The sequence below is a fragment of the Myotis daubentonii genome, chromosome 9 (assembly GCF_963259705.1).
Source record: "Myotis daubentonii chromosome 9, mMyoDau2.1, whole genome shotgun sequence".
Lineage (NCBI taxonomy): Eukaryota > Metazoa > Chordata > Mammalia > Chiroptera > Vespertilionidae > Myotis > Myotis daubentonii.
Genome location: NC_081848.1, coordinates 25,440,027 through 25,466,817, shown reverse-complemented (window position 1 = coordinate 25,466,817; position 26,791 = coordinate 25,440,027). Strand labels below are relative to the sequence as shown.

The 26,791-nt window shown below is 36.7% G+C and overlaps 1 protein-coding gene across 4 annotated transcripts in view; it reads right to left on the bottom strand.

The window, feature by feature from the left end:
* Positions 1 to 909: 909 nt before the first annotated feature.
* The window catches only part of SLC36A4 (solute carrier family 36 member 4), a 50,644-nt gene continuing 24,762 nt past the window's right edge, over positions 910 to 26,791 (bottom strand). For 3 of the 4 annotated variants that reach the window (XM_059708160.1, XM_059708163.1, XM_059708162.1), the window contains 3 exons: positions 24,505 to 24,674; positions 13,463 to 13,632; positions 910 to 5,073 (listed from right to left, as the gene is read on the bottom strand). In XM_059708160.1, the coding sequence (XP_059564143.1) occupies positions 4,769 to 5,073; positions 13,463 to 13,632; positions 24,505 to 24,674 (645 nt within the window). In that variant the 3' untranslated portion in view covers positions 910 to 4,768. The remainder of the gene's footprint in view (positions 5,074 to 13,462; positions 13,633 to 24,504; positions 24,675 to 26,791) is intronic. The other variant, XM_059708161.1, reaches the window with a different exon arrangement.

Below are 26,791 nucleotides of genomic sequence, written 5' to 3'. Positions count from 1 at the left end.
TTCTGTGCTTCATGGTACAGAAAACTGGGACGACCAAAGGACCTGATTCCCTTGTACATTTTAAGCCTTCAAATCTACCTTTATGGGAAACTTTGAACCAAATCCGTCCTTCAAATACTGATGCACCTTTCCCAAGAAACTTTTACCCTCAGGTCTGCGGACAACCTTGAAATGTGAACACCATCAATTCTAGGCAAAATTTTGAGCGCTTGTGTATATCTGTTAAAAACACACACACACACAAAGAAACCACCACCACTCTATATATACCTTTTTCATAAAACCACCACTAAATTTAATTTTACAAAGTGGCTAATTTTTTCTTTCAGCAAGTATTCCATAGGGCTTTTCATTGCATTTATATATCTGTATACCTAAGTCTTATCCCAACCCTATGGTTTTTTTCTTTGTTTTCCTTCTGTTGTTTGCCAAGAGCATGTACTACTACTACTACTTGACCTTAAGAAAGTGGTACATTAAATCATGAATGCAGCATTTGCAGACTGCTCATTCTGCATTTACTCTGTAGGAAGTCCAGGTCATGGTTTTGAGTGCCGAATGTCCTTTCATTTTTCTTTTTTCCCCCCCTTTATTGATTAAGATATTACAAATGTGTCCTTATCACCCCAATGTCTTCTCATCCCCCCAATCCTGTCCTCACCCTCACCCCCTGTTGTCCACATCCATCACTTATGCTTATGTGCATGCATACAAGTCCTTTGGTTGATCAACATCTGCTCTTAGAGGTACATAATTCAGCTCCAAGGTTGAAGGTCACATGACAAAGTATTAACCACAAAAAGTTATTAAAATGTTATGAGAATACTACACATAACTAATGCCTTTTTCAGCTATGACATTTGTCAATGTCTCTTAACCTTATATAGGACAAATTTATTTTAAAAGGCATTTGCAAGCAAAATAATATATTTTATTGAAAATTGAGAAGTTACAGTTCAAGGCATTTTTTTCAAATTACAAAAAAAAAATAAGTTAAAAGAAACAGAATTGACTCAAGTGCAATGACATCTAATTTTCACTCAAACTAACACAATCATTTTGAAAAATAAAAATCCACAGCTTAATTTCTTTATGGCATAAACATGTTTTCCTATATATTATCAAGAAAATGCTAATGGAATAATTTTCAGAGTGATACTTCAACACATCATCTTTCTGGACCCAGTTTAAATGGTACGTTAGTATTAGTATCTAGTTCAAATAGATCACTGATGTATGTGCATAAGAACTAGCTAATTTTTAAGAATATTTACCATTTATCATACAGCAATATATAGCATTCCTAGACATTTCTTAAGCATGTTTTCTTATCTCCTTGGTAAAAACCAATCACTTGCAGAAAGTCGTTTAGCCTGGTGAACACTAGTGGCATAAACAAGATTAACCATAATATTGCTAAAGTATTAATTAATTGTTACAGTCAGCCATTTAATGTTAGGAAATGTATGGTTATACTTTTAAAATCACAATTTCTCAAATTTTCGTATGAAGGGGAAACTAAAAATAGGCTCAGTTTTTTAAAAACTCATATTATCAATGGTCAATATTTTTATCAAATTATTTTTTCCTCAACAGAAAATATTCATTGAGCCACTGGTGTTAATTTTACTTATTTCCATGATCTATATTCTGTATCTTCTTCCTTTTAGAGAAAGGAGAACTGAGGCCAAGACCCAATGGGTATAGATATCAGTAAACAAACGTACTGTTCTGATGCTATGCTGACGGATGTCTACAGTGAAGAGGTGCCACAGGTAAGCTACAGAAAACCTGTGCTTTGCCACAGCAAGACATGGCACTAATGTAGAACTTCAATTAATATTTCAAGTAATATTTTAGAGTATTTTGTAGTTAGAGAGCTTTTCTGTAACTATTATGAAATTAGGCCTTAAGAAACTTACAACATGCATATTGCATAAGATGCTTATAAAATGTTAAGTGCATCCTAGGTGAGAGGCAGAAATGGTTTTAATAAAGGAGAATCCAGTGAGGACATTATTAAAACATGTGGCACTTGCTAATACAATAGCTCTTTCATTTGGTAACACCATACAAATTGGTCTTTAACCAAGAAAAAAACCCTAGTTCTTATTTAATTGTGGAGAAATCTGGCCATGTCAAGAAAAGAAGATTCTCTGATAAAAAATGTCTGAGAACCAGTGTTTTGACAAGTCAGTTTTAAAACTGGTGAAGCCCTTTTGGATGTAAGGGACTAGTGATAACTGAAAACAGGGTATCAAAGCTTTCCTTTCCCTCACCCCAGTTAGGAAAGGCTCTCAGGCACCTGATCAGCTTTCAGAGAAGAGGGGACTTTATGGTGGTGACAGATGAAATGCTGAAGTAATAATTTTAGCCATAATGTAATGGAGCAAAGATACCAAACACAGATTTGGCAGGTGCAATCACTCTCATTTTTCCAGGCCCTAATATAAAAGCAAAGGTTTGTCTAATAAAAATACCTTATCTAAAAATCTTTAGAAAATGTTATGACTCATTAAAACTAAATTTTCAGAGGAAAAATATTGCCCACTGATTTTTTTACAAATAAAATACATCATCAAAGAATCCTTAAATAAGAGTACATTTATAATTTAAATCTAAATAGTGTTTCCTGTTAAGAATTAAAACTACTTTCTCCCTTCTTAGTCCTCTTCTTTTCTGCACTTCAACTTTTCTTTGTACCGAAAGTATTGCTAATTAAGTATTGGATGTCAGTTAAGCACTCACTGCATGAGAAAGCCTAGTTAATACTGTGCTCAACATTTATTCATTTAAATTTTATCTATTACTATGATAAACTAATCAAAATTTCATTGAATTAGATGAATTCATAAGGGAAATAAACAGGTGAATGTATAAAATAAAATTTCACACGCGGACTAGAAATAGTAAAAACAGCTGACAAAAACTTAATAGTGCTTTCTATTAAATGGTTTCGAAGTCAGTTTATACACTAAACTTTTTTTAAAACTCCTGATTTATTCTTAGATTCAAAATTATATAACACTAGTTTCAGTGATGATTACTTTTCCTATAACTTCTTTCATATCTTCTCAATATGACTAAATGTTCAACATAACATTGTTTTGACATAAAAGTATCACAAAGAATTATTGGTATTACTCAATGCAAATGTTTAAAAAAGAGTTTGATTCATATGAATTTGTACCAAAATAAAGCTTCTGATATTTCTTTAGGATTTTACTCGATGATTCATTCATGATATAAGCAAAATATACTTGAACTAAGTTAACATTTACATATAAAAATATAGAATATATATACGACAGTGATCTTGATGTCTTATACTATTACAAATTAGAGTACCACCAGCCTGATTAAAAAGTTCAACATGTTTTAAATTATAAATTTTTTAAAAATCAGGATTCTTAGTTTTACACTTAATTTTAATCCTCCATATCAACTGAGTTTCTTTGTTTTGGCTAATAACTGGGCTTGAAGAACATGGAATAGAGAGAAGTATTTCTCTGGAAGAAACAGAGTATCTCAATGTTTAGTAGACAGTTTATTACATGAATATCTTTTTATTTATTCTGCCCATTCTGATCAATAAACGGAAAGCCACAGGGCAGGAAACAATGAAAAAATATCCTGTATTTTGTCAGATATCTATTTTCTGCCATTAAGAAGAATGGATGGTGCCTAAAACAACCTCCAAAGGAAGAAATAAAAAGAGCTCACACCACAAAGAGAAATAGTAAGAGCTTGGCACCTTCTACCAGCCAGCAGTTAAACTAGCAAGTGGTTTCTATTTTGTTGTTTTTTTAAAAATTGCTTCTTTTCCTTGTTGAGGTTTATATGGCTGAAGTGCAGGCTTTTTAGAGTCAATTTTCTGCTCAGGTCACATGTGCTATTCAAAGATCACCGGCTTTCAGAGTATTAAAAATAATTAAATGGACTCAGCACTAAAGTTAAACTGAACTGAACTGAATTTATTCTTTTTTATAGATGTGATGTGAGAAATAAAAAATCCTGGACTAGGAATTGAAAGTTCAGTTCTCTAGATCTCAAGGCTGAGTGATCTTGACCAAGTTACTTAACCATTCTGGGCATTAATTTCCTCAGGTGAGAAATAAGGGAATTGTATTGGGTAACCTTTAAAGTCTCTTTCAAATTTAATTGAAACACCAAGGCAGAATCTTGTAGAGTACCTCGTAGTTTTCATTATGGAGATCAAGTACCATGACAGAATATTGCAAAAATAATTCTGGTTTTATGGATTTCTGATGCTAACATTATGGTTAGTGAGAGTTTTCTATACTTCCAGGGGCTAATCATAAGTATTTGGCTCTCTAATAAAAAAAAAAATAATCGAGATATTTTTACACTATACACAAAGTATGCTTTGACATTCACTGGGATGGTCTGGAGTTTTACTTGCGTCCTTTAATTCTCTTATTGTTGAATCCTGTTCTCTCTTCAGCTGGGTGGCAAACAGTAGCATGAGGATAAAAGGATCTTGGTTAAACTATTTCTGGCTGAATGAAGAATAACAGAAGTCTTTTAATTAACGTTTTAATTTTATTGCTAATATTTAAAACCAAGAATCTGTAATAGTTTACCACTGTTGGTAAAGAATTGAAATTTACTGCCAAAATATCAATATTGTGCCAAAAGAAAAGAGTTTGGTTCTATTTTTAAGGAAATGGCAATGTATTCTAGTAGTACTTATTTTAATCATTTTCAGAATTGAGACAAAAGTAGAAGACTCATAATTCCATGTCAACTATTTCAGACCAGATGTAAAGCATGTTGAATTCATTAGAGAGGGACTTTGTGGAGTACCAGATATAACTTTGGGAGAAGGGTAAATAATTTCTTCAACAGTTACATAGGTACCTAGCAAGAAACCAACAACTCCAGTAAATGCTATAGAAATATTTTTCAGAATCATCCATATATTGTAGTGTTCCTTAGAAAATGTAAGAATTTCAACCAAAGGTGGGAGGATCAGGGCCAATGTGCTGCTGCTCACAGCTCCAACGAAGGAAATCACAATGTCTAAACGAGGAATCAGAACTGCTCCGGCACCTGTTAAATGGAAATGTCTTTAAATATTACATAAATACTATAGGTATTTTTCAATACATTACATTAAAGTTAATTAATGCAAGTAGGCACTACTAAATCCTTATGGAAGAATCTGTTGAGCTAAAATTGAAGACAAAGAAACACAATGGTGAGTGACATTTCTTGAACTTTGACTTGTCAGAATTTATTATATAAAAAACTTAATATTTTGCTGTGAGATTTTGGGCAAAGAAGTTTGGATAGTTTATTTCCAAAGCATTTTCATTACTCTGCCATTCAGTTCATTGTAGATGAGGTGGTGTGAAATAAATCAATCATTAAATAAATTAGAAGAGAAAGCTAGCTATTCCTTACACTAGAATTTCAGTTAACCAAATAGAAGGAACAATAGAAATAGAAAATCAATATTAAGCAAACACCACTGTGATAACTGTTGTACGAAAAGTCACTAAAAGATGTTAAAATTAGTGGGTGAAAACTGTAGAGAACAGGTTAATTGCATAATTGCAGAATCTCCCTACAAAATACTTAATTATAAAGGGAAAAGGAGTTTCTTTATAGTGGAGAAACCTTTCAAACACCCTCCACCAAGTGATCAAAGTTAACATCACTAATAAAACATAATTGATACCACCGTGTGATGCATTGAGAAGTACAAAGCATCACCTATGGAATTCTTGTTAAAAATACTTAACTTCAACCTAATCATAAGAAAACATCATACAAATCTAAACTGAAGGAAATTCTACAGAATTATTGACACTTCAAACGGAAGACAAAAACTGTCAAGACTAGAGGAAACTAAGTAGACATGACAACTAAATCAAGTGGGATGTTGTACTGGTTCCTGGATCAGAAAAGATTATTAGAGACAAAACTGGCAAAATCAGAATAAGGTCTACAGATTAATAGTAGTGTTGTATTAATTCCTTGGTTTTAATAATTATAGGAGGTGGGTCCAAAATGGGGGTGAAAGAGGACATGGAGTTTGCCCTCTCCCATGAAAACTCCAAATGCCTGAATGTACACCTGTATTTAGAGAAATTCCTTCTGAGAGACAACTGAACAACAAAGGAGAGAAAGACTACATAAAGAAGAGTAGGGAACTGTGGGAGCCCACCAGAAATCTGAGGGAACCCATCAGGAACGAAGGAACTGGTAAGCACCACTGTTTACATGCCCTCTGCACTTAGATAGCTCAGTAGGAGCTTAACTAGGTGCTCTGGCTGACTTTCTAGGCTACAGTAACACATCTCTAGCCAGCCCTCCTGGAGCTAACTCCAGCAGGAAAATAAGTGAGCCATAGTAGGTGTGCACAACCCCTCCTACCCCTCTCCCCTCCCCCCCCCCCCCACACACATCTGGAGCTATAATCAACAGGCCCAACAGGGTGCAGAGGTTACCCTTTACCAGGCCACGGCTGCAAGCACCCAAAGCAGAACCACGAGAACCCTAGCTCATGCATCCTGGGTAGCCGTGTCTAGAGAGAGGGAAATTGGTGCTGTGGTGATCGTGTTTACATGGTGTTCTATCTCTGACCAGGCTCTCACAACAGTCGATCAAAACAATAGGGTGAGCCTTGTATGCATAGCAGAAAGTACCCCCCCCCCCCACCAGTAAGAGGGAGAGTTCTGTACCTCAGGCCTACACAGGGCTCCCAACCCAGACCAGCAGCAGTCAATCAAAACAACAGGGCTTGCCTCAGCCCCCCACACCAGGTTGTTCTACCTAGATCAGAAGCAGAATCAGCAGGATTCTGTAGCACAAACCTATAGGACTGCCCCACCTGACACAGCAGGAAAGCTCATACAAACCAGGTTATACCACCTGGAAGTTGCAACTTCAGGCCAGGCAGCATCCCAGAAACCACCACTCCCCACCCCAGAGTCTACACAGAGGCCACTTTTAAACAAGACCATTTTTTCAAGATTGGGAGAGAGAGCGATCTCATCTCATAGGAACAAACACCAAAGGTCAAACAAAATGGGGAAACAGAAGAATATGCCCCAAATGAATGAATAAACAACAAAACCTGGAGATAAACTGAAACAGATAAATAATTGGTCAGATAAAAAATTTAAACAGTCATAGGATGCTCAACAAACTTGAGAGTACAATAGAAGAACTCAGAGAACTTCAACAGAGAGTTAGAAAATAAAGAACCAAATAGAGATGAAGAATACAAAAACTTAAAAGGAAAACACATTAGAAGGAATTGGATAGCTCAGTAGGACAGTTTATTACATGAATATCTTTTTTGCCCATTCTGATCAATAAACAGGTTAGTTAACACAGAAGGACAGATTAGTGATCTGAAAAAGTAGTGGAAAGCACCCAATCAGCAAAACGAAAAAGAATTTTTAAAAATAAGAAGGATTTCTGGCACAATATCAAGCACTCAAACATTATAGGATTATAGGGATTTCTGAAAAAGGAGAGAAAGAGCCAGCAAGTATATTAAAGAAATAATGGCTGAAAAGTTTTCTAATCTGAGGAAGGAAAGGGACATCAAAGTCTTGGAAGCACAGAGAGTCTCAAAGAAGATGAATCCACGCCAAGATATATTGTAATTAAAATGGCAAAAGTTAAGGGTAAAGAGACAATCTTTAAGGCAGCAGGAAGGAAACAAGTTTCATACAAGGGAAACCCCCATAAGGCACTCAGCTGATTTCTCAGCAGCAATGTTACAGACTGGAAGGGAGTTGCAGGAAATATTAAAGGACATAAAAAGGAGCCCACAATCTAGACTACTATACTCTCTGCAAGGTTATTTTTCAGAATCCAAGGAGAGATAAAGAGCTTCCCACACAAGCAAAAATGAAAAGTTCACCACCACTAAAATGGCTTCACAAGAAATGGTAAGAGATCCTCTTCATGCAGAAAAGAAAAAACAATAACTTGAAATAAAATACAGGGAGGAGAAAACCACTGGTAAAGGCAAATCTAACCTAATAAAAGAGAAACTTGCAAATTGACCATACCTTCACTATGCCCCCAAGCCATGCCCACCAGCCAATCAGAATGACTATATGCAAATTAACCCAACCAAGATGGCGGCTGGCAGCCACAGAGCTGGAGCAAGCAAGAGGCTTGGTTGCCCCGGCAATGGAGGAAGCCAAGCTTCCTGCCTGCCCTGGCCGACTGTGGCCTCTGCTAAAGGCAACAAAGTTTCAATTATAGAAGATAAATAAATCCCAGATACCTGCTTCCAGCCAGCATCCAATGGGAGCTTGGGTGGCTGGGGCCCATGGCCAGCCTGCAAATAGCCATCAGCCCCCCTCACTCAGGCTGGCCAGGCACCCCAGCGGGGACCCCCACCCTGATCCAGGACACCCTTCAGGGCAAACCAGCCAGCCCCCACCCATGCACCAGGCATATAATAACAGGGCAATGTGCAAATTGGCCCTAATAGCAGAATGACTGGTCACTATGACACACACTGACCACCAGGGGGCAGACGCTCAGTGCAGGAGCTGCCCCCTGGTGATCAGTGCGCTCCCACAGGGGGAGCTCTGCTCAGCCACAAGCCAGGCTGATGGCTGCCAGCACAGTGGTGGTGGCGGGAGCCTCTCCCGCCTCCTCAGCAACGCTAAGATGTCTGCAGCTTAGGCCTGGTCCCCGCTGGCAAGTGGACATCCCCTGAGGGCTCCTGGGCTGCGAGAGGGATGTCTGACTGCCAGCTTAGGCCCGATCCCCCGGGGAGTAGGCCTAAACCAGCAGGTGGACATCCACCAAGGGGTCCCAGACTGCCAGAGGGCACAGGCCAGGCTGAGGGACCCCCCCCCAAGTGCACAAATTTTTGTGCACTGGGCCTCTAGTATATAATAAATAATAAACAATGAATCCATCACTTAAAAAGATAAAACTAGCAAAACAAACTACAACTACAATAAATACGGAATACACAAAACAAAAAGATATAAAACATGACATTACTAACAAAATGTGTGTGTGTGGGGGGGGTAAAAATGTAGTACTTTTAGAATGTGTTTGAACTTAAACACACATGATCTTAAAAGAGACTGCTGTAGATATAGATGGATATATGGTAACCAAAACTAAAGAGAAAGAAACCCAAACAAAACACTAATTGAAAAAAACCGGCATACCAAAAGGAAAAAAATCAACAGAAACAGAAAAAAATTAAAAACAACAAATTGGCAATAAGCCACAACATACCTCATGATAATTACTTTAAATGTAAATGGACTAAATGCTCCCATCAAAAGACATAGCATGGCAGATGTATAAAAAACAAGACCATTTATATATGCTGCCTATAGGAGATTCACTTTAGATCAAAAGACACACCAACTGAATATGAAGGTATGAAAAAAGATACTCCCTGCAAATAGAAATCAAAGAGATTTAAGGTAGCAATAAATATATCAGACAAAATAGACTTTAAAACAAAGTTTTTAAAAAGTGACAAAGAAGAATATTACATAATGTTAAAGGGGTCTATCCGGGAAGAGCATATAACAATTGTAAATATGCATACAACATAGTCACACCCAAGAATATAAAACACATATTAATGGACACGAAGCCAGAAATTAACAGTAATAAAATAATAGTTGGGGGCTTTAATACCCCACTTACCTCAATGGATAGATCATCCAGACAGAAAACTAGTAGGAAATAATGGCCTTAAGTGTCACATTAGACTAGGGTGACTTAATAGACATTTCTAGAACATTTCACCCCCAAATTGTAGGATACACATTTTTCTCTAGTACATATGGAACATTTTCCAAGAGAGACCACATATTAGGCCACAAAACAAGCCTCAATAAATTCAAGATGACTGAAATCATATCAAGCACCTTTTCTGACCCAAATGGTATAAAACTAGAAATCAACTAAAGGAAGAAAACTGGATAAAACAAATACATGAAATTTAAATAACATGCTAATAAATAACCAATGGGTCAAAGAGAAAAATGAAACAGGAAATTAAAAACTACCTTGAGCCCTAGCCAGTTTGGCTCAAGGATAGAGCATTAGCCCGCAGACTGAAGGGTCCCAGGTTCACTTCTAGTCAAGGGGCACATACCTCAGTTGCAGGCTGAATCCCCAGCCCTGGTCGGGATGCTTGCGGGAGGCAGGTAACCAATTGGTATGTCTCACACATGTTTTTCTCTCTCTGTCTCTACCTGCCTCCCCTACTCTTTCTGAAAATTAATGGGAAAATATACCCAGGTGAGAATTAACAACAAAAACAAAAACTACCTTGAGACAAATGAAAACACAACCTTCCAAAATGTATGGGATGCAGCAAAAGTAGTTCTAAGAGGGAAATTCATAGCTAAACAGGCCTCCCTCAAGAAACAGGAAAATTCCCAAATAAGCAATTTACCTTTATATCTAAAGGAGCTAGAAAGAGAAGAATAAAGAAAACCCAAAGTAAGTAGAAGGAAGAAAACATAGAGTGGAAATAAATGAAATACAGACCAAAAAATTAGGAAAGAACAATGAAATTCAGAGCTGGTTCTTTGAAAGGATAAGTAAAATTAACAAATCTTTAGCCAAACTTGTCAAGAAAAAAAGAGAGCCCAAATAAAATCTGAAATGAAAGAGGAGAGACTGCAACAGACAACACAGAAATACAAAGGATCATTAAAGAATACTATGAACAATTACATGCCAATTAACTGTACAATCTAGAAGAAATGGATAAATTTCTAGAAACATACAAACTTCCAAGACTAAACCAGGAAGAAATAGAAAATATAACAGGCTGATTACTGGCAATGAAATTGAAGTAGTCATAAAAAAACTTCCAACAAACAAAAGCCCAGGTGAGTTCTACCACACATTTAAAAAAAAATTAATACCTATCCTTCTCAAACTATTCAAAGAAATTAAAGAGGAAGGGCTGCTTCCAAACTCATTCTATGAGGGCAGCTTTTACCATGATACCAAAACCAGACAAAGATACGAACAAAAAGAGAATTACAGGTGAGTAACCATGATGAACATAGATGCAAAAATTCTCAATAAAATACTAGTAAACCAAATTCAACAATACATTAAAAGGACTATGCACCATGATCAAGTGGAATTTATACCAGGGAATGAAAGGATGGTTCAATATCCTCCAAACAATGTTATACATCACATCAGAAACCAAAAATAAAAATTATATGATCATCTCCGATGCAGAAATGGCATGTGACAAAACTCAACATCATTTATGATCAATACTCTCAACAAAGTGGGTATAAAAGGAACTTACCTCAACATGATAAAGGCTATATATGATAAGCCCACAGCTAAAATTATACTAAATGATGAAAAGCTGAAAGTGTTTCCTCTAAGATCAGAAACAGATAAGGATACTCACTCTTACCACTACTATTCAATATAGTATTAAAAGTCCTAGCCACAGTCATCAGACAAGGTAAAGAAATAAAAAGCATCCAAATTGTAAATGAAGAGGTAAAACTGTCACTATTTTCAGATGACATGATATTCTATACAGAAAACCATACAGAATCTACCAAAAATTAATAGCATAAATGAATTGAGTATAGTAGCAGGATACAAAATTAATTTACACAAATCAGTTGTGTTTCTATATACTAATAACCATCAGAAGGAAAAATAAAATCCTATTTATAGTTGTAAAAAAAAGAAAATACATGAATAAATTTAACTGAGCAATCTACAGATTCAATGCAATTTCTATCAAAATACCAATGACATTCTTCTCAGAACTAGAATACTACTAAAATTTATATGGAATCACACACACACACACAAAAACATAGCCAAAGCAATCTTGAGAAAGAGGAACAAGTTGGAGATATCACACACCCTGATGTCAAACTACTATCCTATATAATAAAAAGCTAATATTCAAATTGTCCCCTCGACCGTGAGTTTGACCAGGGGGCAGGGCTGGCCGGCCAACCACCTGTGGCCCCTCTTCCTGGCTGGCCCGGCCCAATGAATTCACGCACCAGGCCTCTAGTAAACTTATAATAATCAAAATAGTATGGCACAAAATCCAATACACAGATGAATGGGACAAAAAAAAGAGAGCCCATAAATAAACCCTCACTTATATGGTCAATCCACAAGAAAAAAAGGAAGAATCTATAGTAGAGAAATGATAGTCTTGTCAACAAGGTTGTTGGGAATACTAGACTACTCTCTTACACCATATACAACAATAAAACTCAAAATGGATTAAGGGCTTAAACATAAGACCTAAAACCATCAAACTCCCAAAAGAAACCATAGGTAGCAAACTATTTGATACCAGTCTTAGTAATATATTTCTGGATATGTCTCCTCAAGCAAGGTAAACAAAAGTAAAACAAATGGTACTTCATCAAACTAAAAAGCTTCTGAACAGCAAAGGAAACTAGCAAAACAAAAAGACAACTTACTGAATGGGAGAATACATTTGCAAATGATATATAGAATAATAGGTTGATATATCCAAAATATATAAGGAACTCACACAACTCAATAAAAATATGAATAATCCAATAAAAAAATGGACAGAGAATATGAAGAGACATTTCTCCAAAGAAGACATACAGATAGCCAGCAGACATATGAAAAGGTACTCAATGTCACTAATCATCAGAGAAATGCAAATGAAAAACACAATGAGATACCACTTCACACCAGTCGGAATGGGTATTATCATAAAGTCAACAAATAACAAGTGTTGGTGAGAATGTGGAGGAAAAAGAACTCTTGTGCACCACTGGTGCGTCCGGAAATTGGAGCAGCCACTATGGAAAACAGTATGGAGATTCCTCAAAAAACTAAAACAAAGATGGTCTGCAAGGAAGTGGTAGGCCTGAGTTTGAACCATCAGGTTAGTGTGACTCTACAACTCACATTCTCCATTATACCTAACTCCCTGTCATAAGTCTCCTTTATGAATACTTGTAAAAGCATTTTCCAGTGCAAAACCTTGATAACACATTATGTACCCTCAAATAATAAGTAAAATAACCCACTGAAATTATTAAAGATAAAAACAAAGCCCATTCCCATAAATATTCATGGAGAATTTAACTGTTCAATATATAAAAGTTAGCAGGGAAAAAACCGGAGGAAAACTAGAACCATAGTAAAATGTCTATCAACAATATAAGGGATCCCTTATGCATTTTATTTAAATATACTTATATTTTAATCATCACTGATATCATTTTCAAAATAATACTTTGATTAGTTCTTCTAAGTATGATAGTATCTGGTTGTGTTTTTTCTTATGTAGAATAATAAAATTTTAAACCAACAAGTATCCCAGCTAGGTGAATAAAATTGTTCAAAAATATTTAAAAGTATACTTGAAGTTGCTTCAGTACATGAAATTCAACAATGAAAAACTGTTATGATATAAATATGTAGTGATACTTACAAGTAATACTAACCAAGATGGATCTTATCACAAATTCACAGATTTGCTTCCACTTAGCCTGAAATTTGGATGTGATCACAGGGATAATGATCTCTGCTGGAACGTAGAACTGAATGGAATATGTCACAAAGATGCCAAAGGAATATAGAATTTTCACTGACTGATATAACCTGTCAAAAAAAAATTCAAAATTTAGTCATTTTTTTCCCAGCTTTATTGAGGTACAACATAAAAAAATAAGACTGTAATATATTTAAAATTTATGTGATAATTTGAGATGCATACACATGGTGAAAAGATACCCACAAGCAAGTTAATTAACAGACCCATCACCTCCCATATTTACTTACTTACTTACTTTATTTATTTAGAACACTTTGGTTCTACTGTCTTGGCAAATTTCAATCATACAATTCAGTATTATCAACTATAGTCACTACATTATACAATACATCCTCAGACCTTATTTATCTTAAAACTAAGTTTTACTGAGCTTTCTTCTTTCCACCAGCCCCTGGGAACCAATCTACTCTCATATGAACTGTACATTTTTTCAGACTTCACGTATAAGTGATGCCATGCAGTATTTGTCTTTGTCTAGCTTATTTCACTTAGCAAAATGAACTTCGAGATTCATTCACATTGTCATCTTAGAATGAATCTAGCTTTCTTTCATTTTTAATGTTTAGACAAGAAATCCAACACAAATTAAGGCCAGTATATTACTAATTAAATGCTTATGATTTAAAAAAAAATTTAAAAAAAGGCCCACTGACCATGGCCAATGTAGCTCAGTTGGTTGGAGTATTGTCCCATTTACCAAAAGGTTGTGGGTTAGATTCCCAGTTGGAGTGAATATGGGAGGCAACTAATCAATGTTTCTCTCTCAAATCAATCTTTCTCTTTCTCTCTCCCTCCCTCCCTCTAAAATAAATAATATATCCTAGGGTGAGGATTTAAAAAAAAGGCCAGCTGATCTTTAAATTTCTAGACAATAGGTGGACGATTCATTCTGACAAACCTACGAAAGAGTGGCATGCGAAGATCTGTGAAATACTGCTGTAAAGATGTTATGTTAGGCTAAGCCAATGTTCTGAAGGTTAGGCTAAGCCCCAGGAAGAGCTAATGTTTTTACAACTTTCTTTTTAAAAATTTACCATATTGTATGCCTTTGAGATCTCAGACATTTATATATAGAAGAAAAACTTCAGATATAACTCTGAGTTATACAGTTCTCCTTGTTTGAAAATCTTGGTAGGTATGTCATTGGTTGCAGAAATGTCATCATTCTTAAGTCTAAAAAGAGGCCACCTAAATGGTTTCAACTTGCAAACTTGTCCAGATTATATAGGAGTTTTACCTATTTTAAAGTTGCATTAGTAAGGGAAATAAATTTGGGTTAGTTATTGTTTTTTCCAAATAAACTTATTTTTTTATGCCCAGTGCTTCAAAAGAGCACAGCAATGTTCAGTTTTATAAACATCTTTAGATTTCTATATTGTAGATAGCCTCCCATCAAAACTCAACATGCATTGTCTTAATAAATTGGAAAATTCATTTTATCTGGCAAAAGATTATTTTAAATGTTAATGACAGAGAATATATAGAATTGTAGGACTCAGAGGATCACTGTAGAACCTACTCCCTTGGGTTATAAGGAATAAAATTATGTGTTGTATTTTTTGAAATTCTGAATATTTTATAACAATCAAAAGAAAAACCCAATTACTCTTATTTTGTAAGAAAGAAACTGGAGAGGAGACTGGATCGAATGAGCGGCAGCACTAGGGGTAATGACTGACGTTCGTCCCCTTTAAGTAGAAATGTCATTAACACCACAATCTTCCCTTAAGACGTCCACTTTCCCCCCTAAGAGGCCTATGCATAGGGAAGAGTACTATATTTCTTTCTTAGGAAAAATGCATGCATTCATTTTAAAGGAATATAAAATATCCCACTTTTGGTGAAGAAAGCCTCAACATTAATTAGGCTTTCAGCTTATTTCTGATGTCTTAAGACTCAGAGCAGTCAAGATTATGAACAGTTCTCTCAACTGTAGCCAATCAAGAAAGACTTCAGTAAGTTTCCCCCTAGAACGTATTCATCAAGAGGAAGGAAAAAAAGCTGAGCAGAAATAGATGTGAAAACACTGCAAACAGCATAGTTGAGGAAAGAAGGAACTCCTTAAGGCTGGTAACAATAAATCATTAACTTTAAAATGATCTCAGGATATATTTCTCAGCTTGAGGTTTAAAGTTTATACACAAAATCATCAAATTAGTTAAATAAAATAAGTGAAAGATGCCTGCTTCATATGCTCTGAAATGTAATTGTGAGAACTGAATGTTCTTATTAGTTTATTAGGACATTCCTTTTTTTTCTAATTATCTTTTAACTTACATGTTTTTAAAATATGGTTAACAATGTATTTTAAAATACATCATTATGCATATGAGTATAATTACTTTTCTACTGATATATAGTAAGCTGTACAGGCTAAGAATCTGATTATGAATACCATTTAATAATATTCATTTTATGCAACTACTATAATTTTGGTGTTGTACAGAATCAAAATGGGAAAATACAATGGTTTGGCTCTTTTGAAAGTGGGTGTACTAGCACATCATCATCCAAAGAACAGTAACATAGAAATAAGAGTGTTTAAGAAAAACACTTCAGTCTTTTAGAATCAATTGTTCCACTTCTGCTTGTTTTCTGTTTTCAAGAATCCATTAATTTTTATGTTTGACATCTATATTTTCAATCACTCTTAACTATTTTTCTCTACTCAAATTTTGTTCTCATTTTGGTGTTAAGTGAGCATCTATGGTAAGGGTCCATATAAGAATATACCCATTGAACTATCTAGACAAAGGATAAAAAATGTTCTTGAAATCAGGAATTTGTTTGAGGTCATATAAGAACATCAAACCACTTGTAAGTAATGTGTAGTGTACATTAAACGTTCTTGAAAGTTAGAGACTATGTTTTATTCTTCTCTGTATACCCCCCCCCAATGCACTTAATGATACTTATTAAATATGAAATTAATATTAATAAAAATGGGTATGAACAGGTAATTTTTAGAAACTATACCCATTCAATATCACAAATAAAATACTTCAAAGAATAAAATGGCCTTGGCCAGTGTGGGTCAGTTGGTTGGGCGTCGTCCTGTGCAACGAAAGGTTGCTGGTTTGATTCCTGGTCAGGGCACATGCCCAGGTTGCGGGCTTGATCCCCAGTAGAGGGGGTGTACAGGAGACAGCCAATCGATGTTTCCCTCTCACACTGATGTTTCTCTCTGTTTCCCTCTCTCTCCCTCTCCTTTCTTCACTGTCTGAAAGTCAATAAAAAATATTTTAAAAAAATAAATAAAATGATTCTTGCTTGAAAACAAAATGTTATGCTGGCAGCAAAATGACTTCATATCTGAGTAAAGAGCAGAAATCTATTTTTTAAATAATTGTTTTTTAGTCAATATATGAAATCAGATTTTGGGGTGGGGGAACAACTAAAAATTGTCCAGTAAAAGCATTAGTTTTGAAAACACAAGATTTCAAGACTGGCAATGCTTCTATTCTTTCCCCACACTGGTTAAAAAAATCAATACTTAATCTTAATTTACAGGTATGAATATATTAAAAAATTTTTAAAGCTAATCTAGGAAATAAGTTGTTGACTGATTCTTTCTCTCAAGGCTGCATACAGAAGCTACCCCTGGAAAGAGTTGATAACTCACTGTCCCTCTTAGACCCTTCATGATACACAGATTAAGAATCTTGGGTTTACCGGTAGCTCTGTTAAGCAGAAAAGAAGTGTTTATGAGGACTAGCTTCAATCCTTATCAAGAACCTCATTTCATTCTCAGCTAAAAAATAAGACAACTAGGGTTATCTAGTATTCATCACTGGATTGAATGCTTTGAACCACTAAACTTTTATAGCATATTCACTAGAATGTAGCATTATGAGAAAGAGATTTTTATCTGTTCACCACTGTATCTCTAGTGCCTGTAACAGTGCCCAGTACACAAAAGGCATACAATAAATATAGGATTAGTAGGCCAAAGTAGGCTTACAGTTAATACAATAATTATACTATCATAAATAATACAAAAGTACACTGTTTCATGTACTCACAACTGTAAGCCTACTTTTGCCAATCCCTTTATCTGCTAGATAAATGAATTTGATAGATACCCTTCATTTTGAATTTAATATCCTATATAATAAAAGCCTAATACGCTAAGTGTCTGGTCGTTCAGTCGTCTGTTCAACCAATCAAAGAGTAATATGCTAATGATATGCTAAGGTTGCTCAACCGCTCACTATGACATACACTGACCACCAGGGGGCAGACAGTCGACTGGTCAACCAGTCACTATGACATGCACTGACCACCAGGGTGCAGACACTCTGACTGGTAGGTTAGCTTGCTACTGGGGGACTGAGTGAGATGGGCCAGACACCACGCCCTGGAGCCTCCTGCGGTCCCTCCCCGGCTGGCCAACCTCCTGCATCCCTCCCCAGCCCCAATCATGCACTGGTGGGGTCCCTTGGCCTGGCTGGTGCACTCTCACAATCTGGAACCCTCAGGGGATGTAGGAGAGTCATTTCAGCCCGATCCCACAGGCCAGGCCAAGGGACCCCACTGGTGCATGAATTCGTGCACTGGGCCTCTAGCAGTTAATAATAGTCATTACAATGAGGAAAGGCAGAGGCAGTTTGGGCCAGGGTTCTTAATTATAGGCAACCTTAATATTGGAGAAAGATTATTAAGAATTTGTGAAGGAGAGGACAGAAGGAATAGTCCAGAATATATGAATCATCTTTTTCCAGTTTCCTTAAATTTATTTCTCTATTTATTGTGCCTCTTGCTGAGTCCATGCCTGCCTAAAAATTTTTATGTTAGGTTATAAACTCCTCAGAGTTCAACCCCTTGATTGCCTGGATCAATTAAGACATAACTTGATTACCTGTCACTCACTACCCATCAGCTTTATTTCCCAGAATATTCAGACTTCTGGCTCCTGTATGCTATAACATGGGCTTAGACTTTGGGTTTGTTCTGTTTTTTGGGGGGGATGAACTAACAGTTTAATTATCTTAATAAATTAAAAGGCCTGCCTCATCACTTCCCTATTTTTGGATTGATTTTCCTATCCAGTACATGCTTCACCAAGGTACCACATGTGAAACACCAGCAGCCACCTTACTGGTTTTCAATGTTTGTATGAAAATCAAATACCCTTAATATTTCTTAGTAGAACTGCTATGTGTGCTGATTTAATGAGTAAAATGTGAATTTATTCTAGGCCAGTATTTTTCAGATTCTAATCATGACTTTTTTTAGTGAGTTATGATATCAATTGAATGGATTCCTAATGTACAGACAGGAACTGAGAATATCAGGGGACATTGTATGCAGAATAACTAATGGTTTTTATTTAACCTTTCCCTTATTTCAATTTTTATGTGTGTGGAAGGAAAGCACCACAAAAACACATACACATACAGATACATATACACTTATTCCTATAGGCATTTTTCTATAAACCATATTTTCCTTTCTCACTATGGGTTGTAGTTTTAAAAAGCCACTAACTAAAGCCAAATAAACAGGCACAGTAACTGTGATAGAACAGACCTTGTGTTTCAGACTGACAAAAAGAAAGCAAGACAAAAACTGAACAAATGAAACAAACAACAAAAAGATGTTTGTTCCCATTATGTACACACCATAACTCAAGAGGACACAGTAATACAGAACCCAAATAAACACTATTTGCTATTTTAAGTCCTCTGGAGAAATTATTACATCACCCATACTCAATGATTACCATCGTCTCCACACCAACATAAGCTAGAAATCTGCATCGTCTTATTTAAATTCCATAAATTACTGCTAGAGGAGTTAGAGAATATGAAATCCAGTCACTCCAAAAACTAGTATCTGAAAGAAGGAAAAGCCCTGTATACTGCTTCATCTAGCACAGCGGTTCTCAACCTGTGGGTCGCAACCCCTTTGGCGGTCGAACGACCCTTTCACAGGGGTCGCCTAAGACCATCTTGCATATCAGATATTTACATTACGATTCATAACAGTAGCAGCATTACAGTTATGAAGTAGCAACAAAAATAATTTTATGGTTGGGTCACAACATGAGGAACTGTATTTAAAGGGCCAGAAGGTTGAGAACCACTGATAGCAGAATGTGGTTCTAATATTAAAGAGAATAAGAACATGACATTCACTTTCAAACACAAACTCAAAAAGCAATACTGTGCTTTTAAAGTCTCTGCTGTTAATCGCCTAACTCCACATCCCCATTTTTTCTTCAGACTAATCTCACACAAACTTCTCCTACTTCAGTCTCCTTGTTGGAAAGGAGATTTCTTTAAGTTGAAATAATACATTGTAACATGTTAAAACCTGAGACCAATTGTGTGAAAGAACAGAATCTACATAAAGTGATGTGAAAATTTCAATCCAGATGAAAAGAAACATCATTTTATAGTCTGTTACTGTTGTTATCGTGACTTTATCTGTATCTATTTTTGAAATCCAGTATCAAGAGGGTCATCATTCCCTGTGTTCTGCGTGCAACTGCCCTGCGCCTGTAATTTCACCTCCCGCTCAGGGGCTCTCACAGCTCTAGGCTAAATGTGGAGCATGGCTCTGAAGCATCAGCTTTACTCAAAGGTTCTTTTGAGGAGGAATTATTTTAATATAAAAAGCAACTTAGAGATTATGAACTAGAATGTGAAAGGTGTATTTTTTCAAACAGCATGAATGGATGCTATGCTTGAGGCGGGCTATTTAGGACACTGCCCCCAAAACTCCCAAGGGGATGCTTGCTTTCTCTCCTCTGCTACTTGGGGTTACTTTAGTGGAAATTTTGGGAAAACACTGCTAAAACATCACTCAACTAGGACTAGTGGTGGTGCCTTGGTTATGCTATCAAGTAACAGGAATACTACTTAACAAACTTTACTGAGTGCCTCCTAAATGCTGAGCAATGCGCTAAGATTGTGGAGATGCATTATAAACATGGGAGAGGCCCCACTGTGATGTTCTAGCTCGAAATTGTGGATTTACTTCATTGTCATTATTAAAATACTCTTTACTCTAAAAGCTAAATGCGATACATTGAACAATATTACTCATAACTACAGTGGGGCCTTGACTTACGAGTTTAATTCGTTCCAAGACCGAGCTCGTTAAGGAGCTGTTAACTCAAATTACTCTATCAACTAACTCAATGCAAAAAATCGGTGGAGAGACAGCTGGTATCTCAAAAAACTCGTTAGTCGGGACACTCATAAGTCAAGGCCCCACTGTAGTTTGAAAAGATGACACCTTAGCAAGAGTAAGGGTGTAATAGGTTAGAGCAGTGGTTCTCAACCTTGGCTGCACATTAGAATCACCTGGGAATCTTTTTAAAATCCTGATTTCTGGGCCTCATCCTCTGGAAATTCTGTTTCTTTGTTACTAATGTTGTGGCCTCACCCCATAACAAAGAAACAGAATTTCCGGAGGATGAGGCCCAGAAATCAGGATTTTAAAAAGATTCCCAGGTGATTCTAATGTGCAGCCAAGGTTGAGAACCACTGAGTTAGAGCCTCTCTAATTCACACTTGCTTTATCCTGAGGCGCTTTCTAATTCCATCTCACACAGCTAGCAGCTATTGGTTCCCTAGGCTCTTGTGGCTGGGCTTTCTACTCAGCCAACAGAGTATACTGAACATTCTCTAACTTCTGAGGCCCATGACCTGAAGCACAGGGAGGGAAGGGACAAAGAGACATACACAGTAAGTCAAGAAAGGAATCTTAGGTATAATCCCTGACTATTCTAGTTCAAACTTATTTTACAGAAGGCTATCACTATTAAAAGACAAGCATCTCCTCTCCAGTGGCTATTATTTTAACTGCCCCAGCTGCAGAGACCATAAAGAAATAACTACTTGCCCTAGCTGGTTTGGCTCAGTTGATAGAACGTTGGCCTGTGGACCGAAGGGTATGGGGTTCGATTCTGGTCAAGGGCATGTACCTCGGCTGCAGGCTCCTCCCCCAGCCCGGGCCCTGGTCGGGACACATACAGGAGGCAACCAATTAATGTGTTTCTCTCACATTGATATTTCTATCTTTCCCTCTCTTCCACTCTCTAAAAATCAATGGAAAAATATCCTCAGGTGAGGATTAAAAAAAAAAAAAGTAACTACAGGCCACAAAAGCCATTATATCTCCACAATGCAAAGAAATTACTCAATAGTTCTCTAAAGGAGAATATTTATCTTGACTTCCTTTCCTGTTTTTCCCAGAGTTTGTGCCTTACCATACTTGCCCTAGGCATTCCTCTAAATGAAAAGCAGGTATCGAGCTAGGCTCTCTTGAATAGGAACTATGATCTAATAGTCCCTTTTTCATGAAGACTTGCAATTAGTTCCATTCTTATTAGAGAGGGGAGAGTGAGAAGGGGGATGCAGAAAAGGAGAAGGATCAACTAGAGCTACTGCAGGGACAGTATCACCCCCGTCCGGAGTAAACTGTGAGTACCAAAAGCATTCCCTACTTATTTCTGCTCACTGTTCCTTCACCATGTTGTAAACTTCCTGAGGTCAGGAACACCTTAACTTGATGAGCATGCACATTCCCACTTCAGTCCCTTCTCCCTTAAGATTTTCTTTAAAAACTTTTCTGACTAAAAGTAGGAAACAATTAAGATTGTTCCACATATGTTTTATATTTGACATCAAAATTACTTGCCTAGCCCCACCAGTGTGGCTCAGTGGTTGAGTGTTGACATATGAACCAAGTAGGTCACAGTTCCATTCTTGGTCAGGGCGCATGCCCAGGTTGCAGGCTTGATCCCCAGTAGGGGGCATGCAGGAGGAAGCCAACCAACGATTCTCTCTCATAATTGATGTTTCTGTCTCTCTCCTCCTCCCTTCCCCTCTCTGAAAGCAATAAAAACAGTAAGTTTTTTAAACTTACCTAATTTATTTATAAAATTATTTTTAAGATTTAGTCTAAATATTCTATGTGGGGAAAATGCCATTCTACTTTCTAGATATTGTATAGCAAGCATGTCAAACTCAAAGGCTAACACAGGCCAAACAAACAAGGCATGTGGCCCATGGGCCACAAGTTTGACATGCTTATTGTATAGTATTTGAAAAGACTATACTACCATAATTTTTGGCCTTAATTCTCTTATATTAAACTATAAACTTCTAGTCCATATTAAATTACTAGTGGCCCGGTGCATGAAATTTGTGTACAGGGGCGGGGGGGGGGGGGTGTTCCTCAGCCTGGCCTGCACCCTCTCTAATCTGGGACCCCTTGGGGGATGCAATCCAGGACCACTGGCTCCTAACTGCTCACCTGCCTGCCTGCCTGATCACCCCTAACCACTCTGTCTGCCAGCCTGCTCGCCCCCAACTGCCCCCCCCCCCGCTGGCCTTCTAGCTGCCAACTGCCCCCCCCATGCTGGCCTGATGGCCCCCAACTGCCCCTCCTGCCAGCCTGCTCACCCCCAACTGCCCCCCGACCGGCCTGATCACCCCCAACTGCCCTCCCCTCCTGGCCCGATCGCCCCTAACCACTTCTGCCTCGGCCCTGCCACCATGGCTTTGTCCGGAAGGACATCCAGAAGGTCTCCCGGTCTAATTAGCATATTAGCCTTTAATTAGTATAGATTAACAAAAAAACACATTTGAAGGAAACAATTATATAATAAACTATAACATAGTTAATGAAATAATGCTAAACAACTATATATATATATCTTTTTTATAGAAGACATGCATTTGTTCATACTTTCATAATGAAATATATTTATGAAATATATGTTACAGGTAAAGTAAAAGTATAATTAACAGAAAAGATAAACCCACTACATGTGTGCCCCTTGTGCAACCTGGAAACTACTCTGGGTATCCTCTATCATGAATGGCTTCTTACATAGATTTATCCTGACACTAGTTCTGACACTACTAAAGGCCCAGGATTCAAATGATTGCTGAATAGCAGACAACCTTTCATCAGGAAGCCAGTCAGAAGATATTTAACATTTAAGGTTTCAAGCAGTAAAGAAGCAGTGTGACACTAATTAAATCAATTTAGCATGTATTCTCTGCCTTTATCAAAACTAAGTGATTATCTTCCATTTTATAAACAAGGGAACAAGTATGCATGGTAATCCTTGCCAATATCTCGTTTCAATCTCCAAAAACCAATCTCTGAAAGAATGAAAGAACTATATGCTGCTTCATTTAGTAGAATATGGTTCTAATATTAAAGAGACTATTAAGACACATTATTTATTTATAATGTACTCTGTGTTCTGAAAAGATTTGGGGTATATACAATATTAAGCTGATCAGTAAAATAGTGGGGTACCTAAGTGACAGGTTATATTATTTATTTAAAGCATACATATCTTTAGTTTTTTGTGTGTATGGTTTTTTTGTTTTTGTTTTTGTTTTTGAGAGAGGAAGGGAGAGGGAGAGAGAGAGATAGAAACATCAATGATGAGAGAGAAACATTGATCAGCTGCCTCCTGCACGCCCCCTACTGAGGATCGAACCCAAAACCCGGACATGTGCCTTTGACTGGAATTGAACCTGGGACCCTTCAGTCCGCAGGCCAACGCTCTATCCACTGAGCCAAACCAGGTAGGGCCAGGTTATATTCTTTTATCAGGAACTGGAGTTTTGGATTTTTGGCAGTAAGAATAAGTGTTAAACTTTTTATTAAAGTGTCTATATTAAAAGAATCCATGTTTTACTGTTATACTTAACTCAATTTTGGAACAATCTACAATTTTTTATCTTTTTGAAAAAGCCCCAAAAGACCTGTAAAATCAAAGATGGTCTCCTCTGAAGATTATAAAAATATTCTAGATTACACAAATAAAGAAATCAGTAAAAATTCGTATGTTTAAACTATAAATCCAAAAATTCAACTTTATCATCAAATATTGGCAAACTATATATAATATACAAACTAGGATTGAGATACTCATAGCTACTTACCATACGTCTTGAGGAAGATTTAAAGTTATGCTGCCTTTGATTTCATCCTGAAAACACATATATCCTAAGGTAGCTAATGTTACATACAAAGTTGTAACAATTAGCATGCCAATGTTCAATGCTAGGGGGAAGCGTTTTGATTCTCTCATTTGATTTTCAAGTGGAAGGACCTAAGAAGAGAGTGCAAATAATACAAATCATTTAAAGCCATCTAATTTCTTGTCATATATATACAAATAAATCTTTCTGTAGTTTATCTGAAAATCTTTTTCCTTTAAAACACTTATAAATGTTGAAGTATTTTATCACTACAGATTTTTAAACTCTTTAAAAAATTTAAAATCAGTTCTTAGTGGACAAACCTGTTTGTTTAAAAAGTAATAATTTCAACACTTTCTCTTATTAACATTTTACACAACCAAAGTACATTTGTTAACAATTAAGAACCAGCACTGGTGCATTTCACTAGATTCTCCACATGTCCTTTTCCTGGTCCAGTGTCCATCCCGCCAAGGACACCCCACTGCATTTTGTCACCAAGCCTCCTTGGTCTCCTTGGGTCTGTGAGAGTTCCTCAGTCTTTCCTTTTTCTTCATTATCTTGATAGTTCTGAGGAGTATCAGCTAGGTATTTAGTATGATGTCCCTCTATTTAGGTCTGATGTTTGACTAGACTGGGATTTTAGTTTTAGAAAAGGTTACCATAGGGATGAAGTGCCCTTCTTATCACACTTGTAATCAACATGAGTTATCACTGGTGAAGTTAATTTTGATTACTTGGTTAAGGCAGTGCTAGCCAGGTTTCTCTGCTTGTAAAGGTCTTTTCTCCCCCCCCCCCCCCCCATCCTACTCTGTTCCTTGGAAGCAAGTCACTCAAGGCAGCCAGCCCACACTCCAGGGACTAGGGGGGGATTAAGCTACACCTCCTGCAGAGGGAGCAGTTACATAAATTATTTGATTAAATTATGTAATTATTTAATTTACAATAGTATGGATTCATGTATTTATTTATACTTTGAGTATGAATACAAAACACTGTTATTTATTTTGTTACTTATATTGTTCCAGCTTTGGTCATTGTAAATTCTAACAGGTTGGTTTCTGTGTCCTGTTGACCTGCCTCCATTCTTTTGTTTGTTGAGCGCTTCCATATTTCCTGGCACTACAAGATGCTCCAGACTCATCTTGAATTTCCTTGCTTCAACCCCAGAATCAGCCATTTCTCCACGGAACTTTGGTTCTTTTGTTGAGAATGGTATCTAGAAATCAGGATCTGGGTGCTCAGTGTGCTTATTGCTACTGGGGTATCACTGCTTATGGGCCTCTCAGCAGACAGTACTAGAAAACATACGTAGAGCAACCCATGTGTACACATGTCTATAATTGCTTCTATATTTTTCCATCTGTATCTACTGTCTGTTAATTTAGTGAGATGAATAAGTAATTTTTATTATGTAAAAAAGTAAAGGAAAAGAAAAAAGGCTAATTAAAATGTTAAGTTTTTAGGCAAATCTTCAGAGACTTTGGCCATATGATTTGACCATACTGTAAAGACACTAAGTAACAATAATAGTAATTATTTACTGAGAGCTTACAGTGTACCACACATTTTTCTAAAGGCTTTGCATGTAGCATCTCACATTATCCTCACAATAACCCTGTGCAATAATAACTCTAATATTCCATTTTTCAGATCCATATGGAAATATTAACTGGTTAACAGAAGAGAGGACAAGGAACAACTTGGGTGCTCTCGACATAATTCAGGCCTGAAATAAGGGGCTACCATCAAGAATAGTGCCGGTGAAGCTAGAATTAGCATTTAGGAAGCCTCCCTCTGTGTCAAGTCTCACTGAATAGATTTGGGGAAACATGGAAGAAGAATCAACATGCCTTAATTACTGACTGGAATGAGGAAACCAGTAACAGAGTGAAAAGAATTATTCCAATGTTTCAAGCTTCAGCTATTGAAAGTAAAATGAGAGAAATAGGGAAGTGAAAAAGTAAAGCTTAAGAAAGTATGTGTCAAAATCTGGAGTTGTTGAATTTGAGATGTCAGAAAAACACACAAAAAACACTTAACTGTAAATATCCAACAGTTAACGAAAGCTTAGTAGGTAAAGACAGACATGAAAATCTGAATGAAACTGCCTGTAACGGTGGTAAGTGGAGCTGCAAGAACTTGTGAGAATTCTCTATAGGAGAATTCAGAAAGCAGAAACCCAAGTGAAATGGTGTAAAATTGTCTTTTACATCTGTTTTGTCTGTGGTTCATATTAACAGGTGTT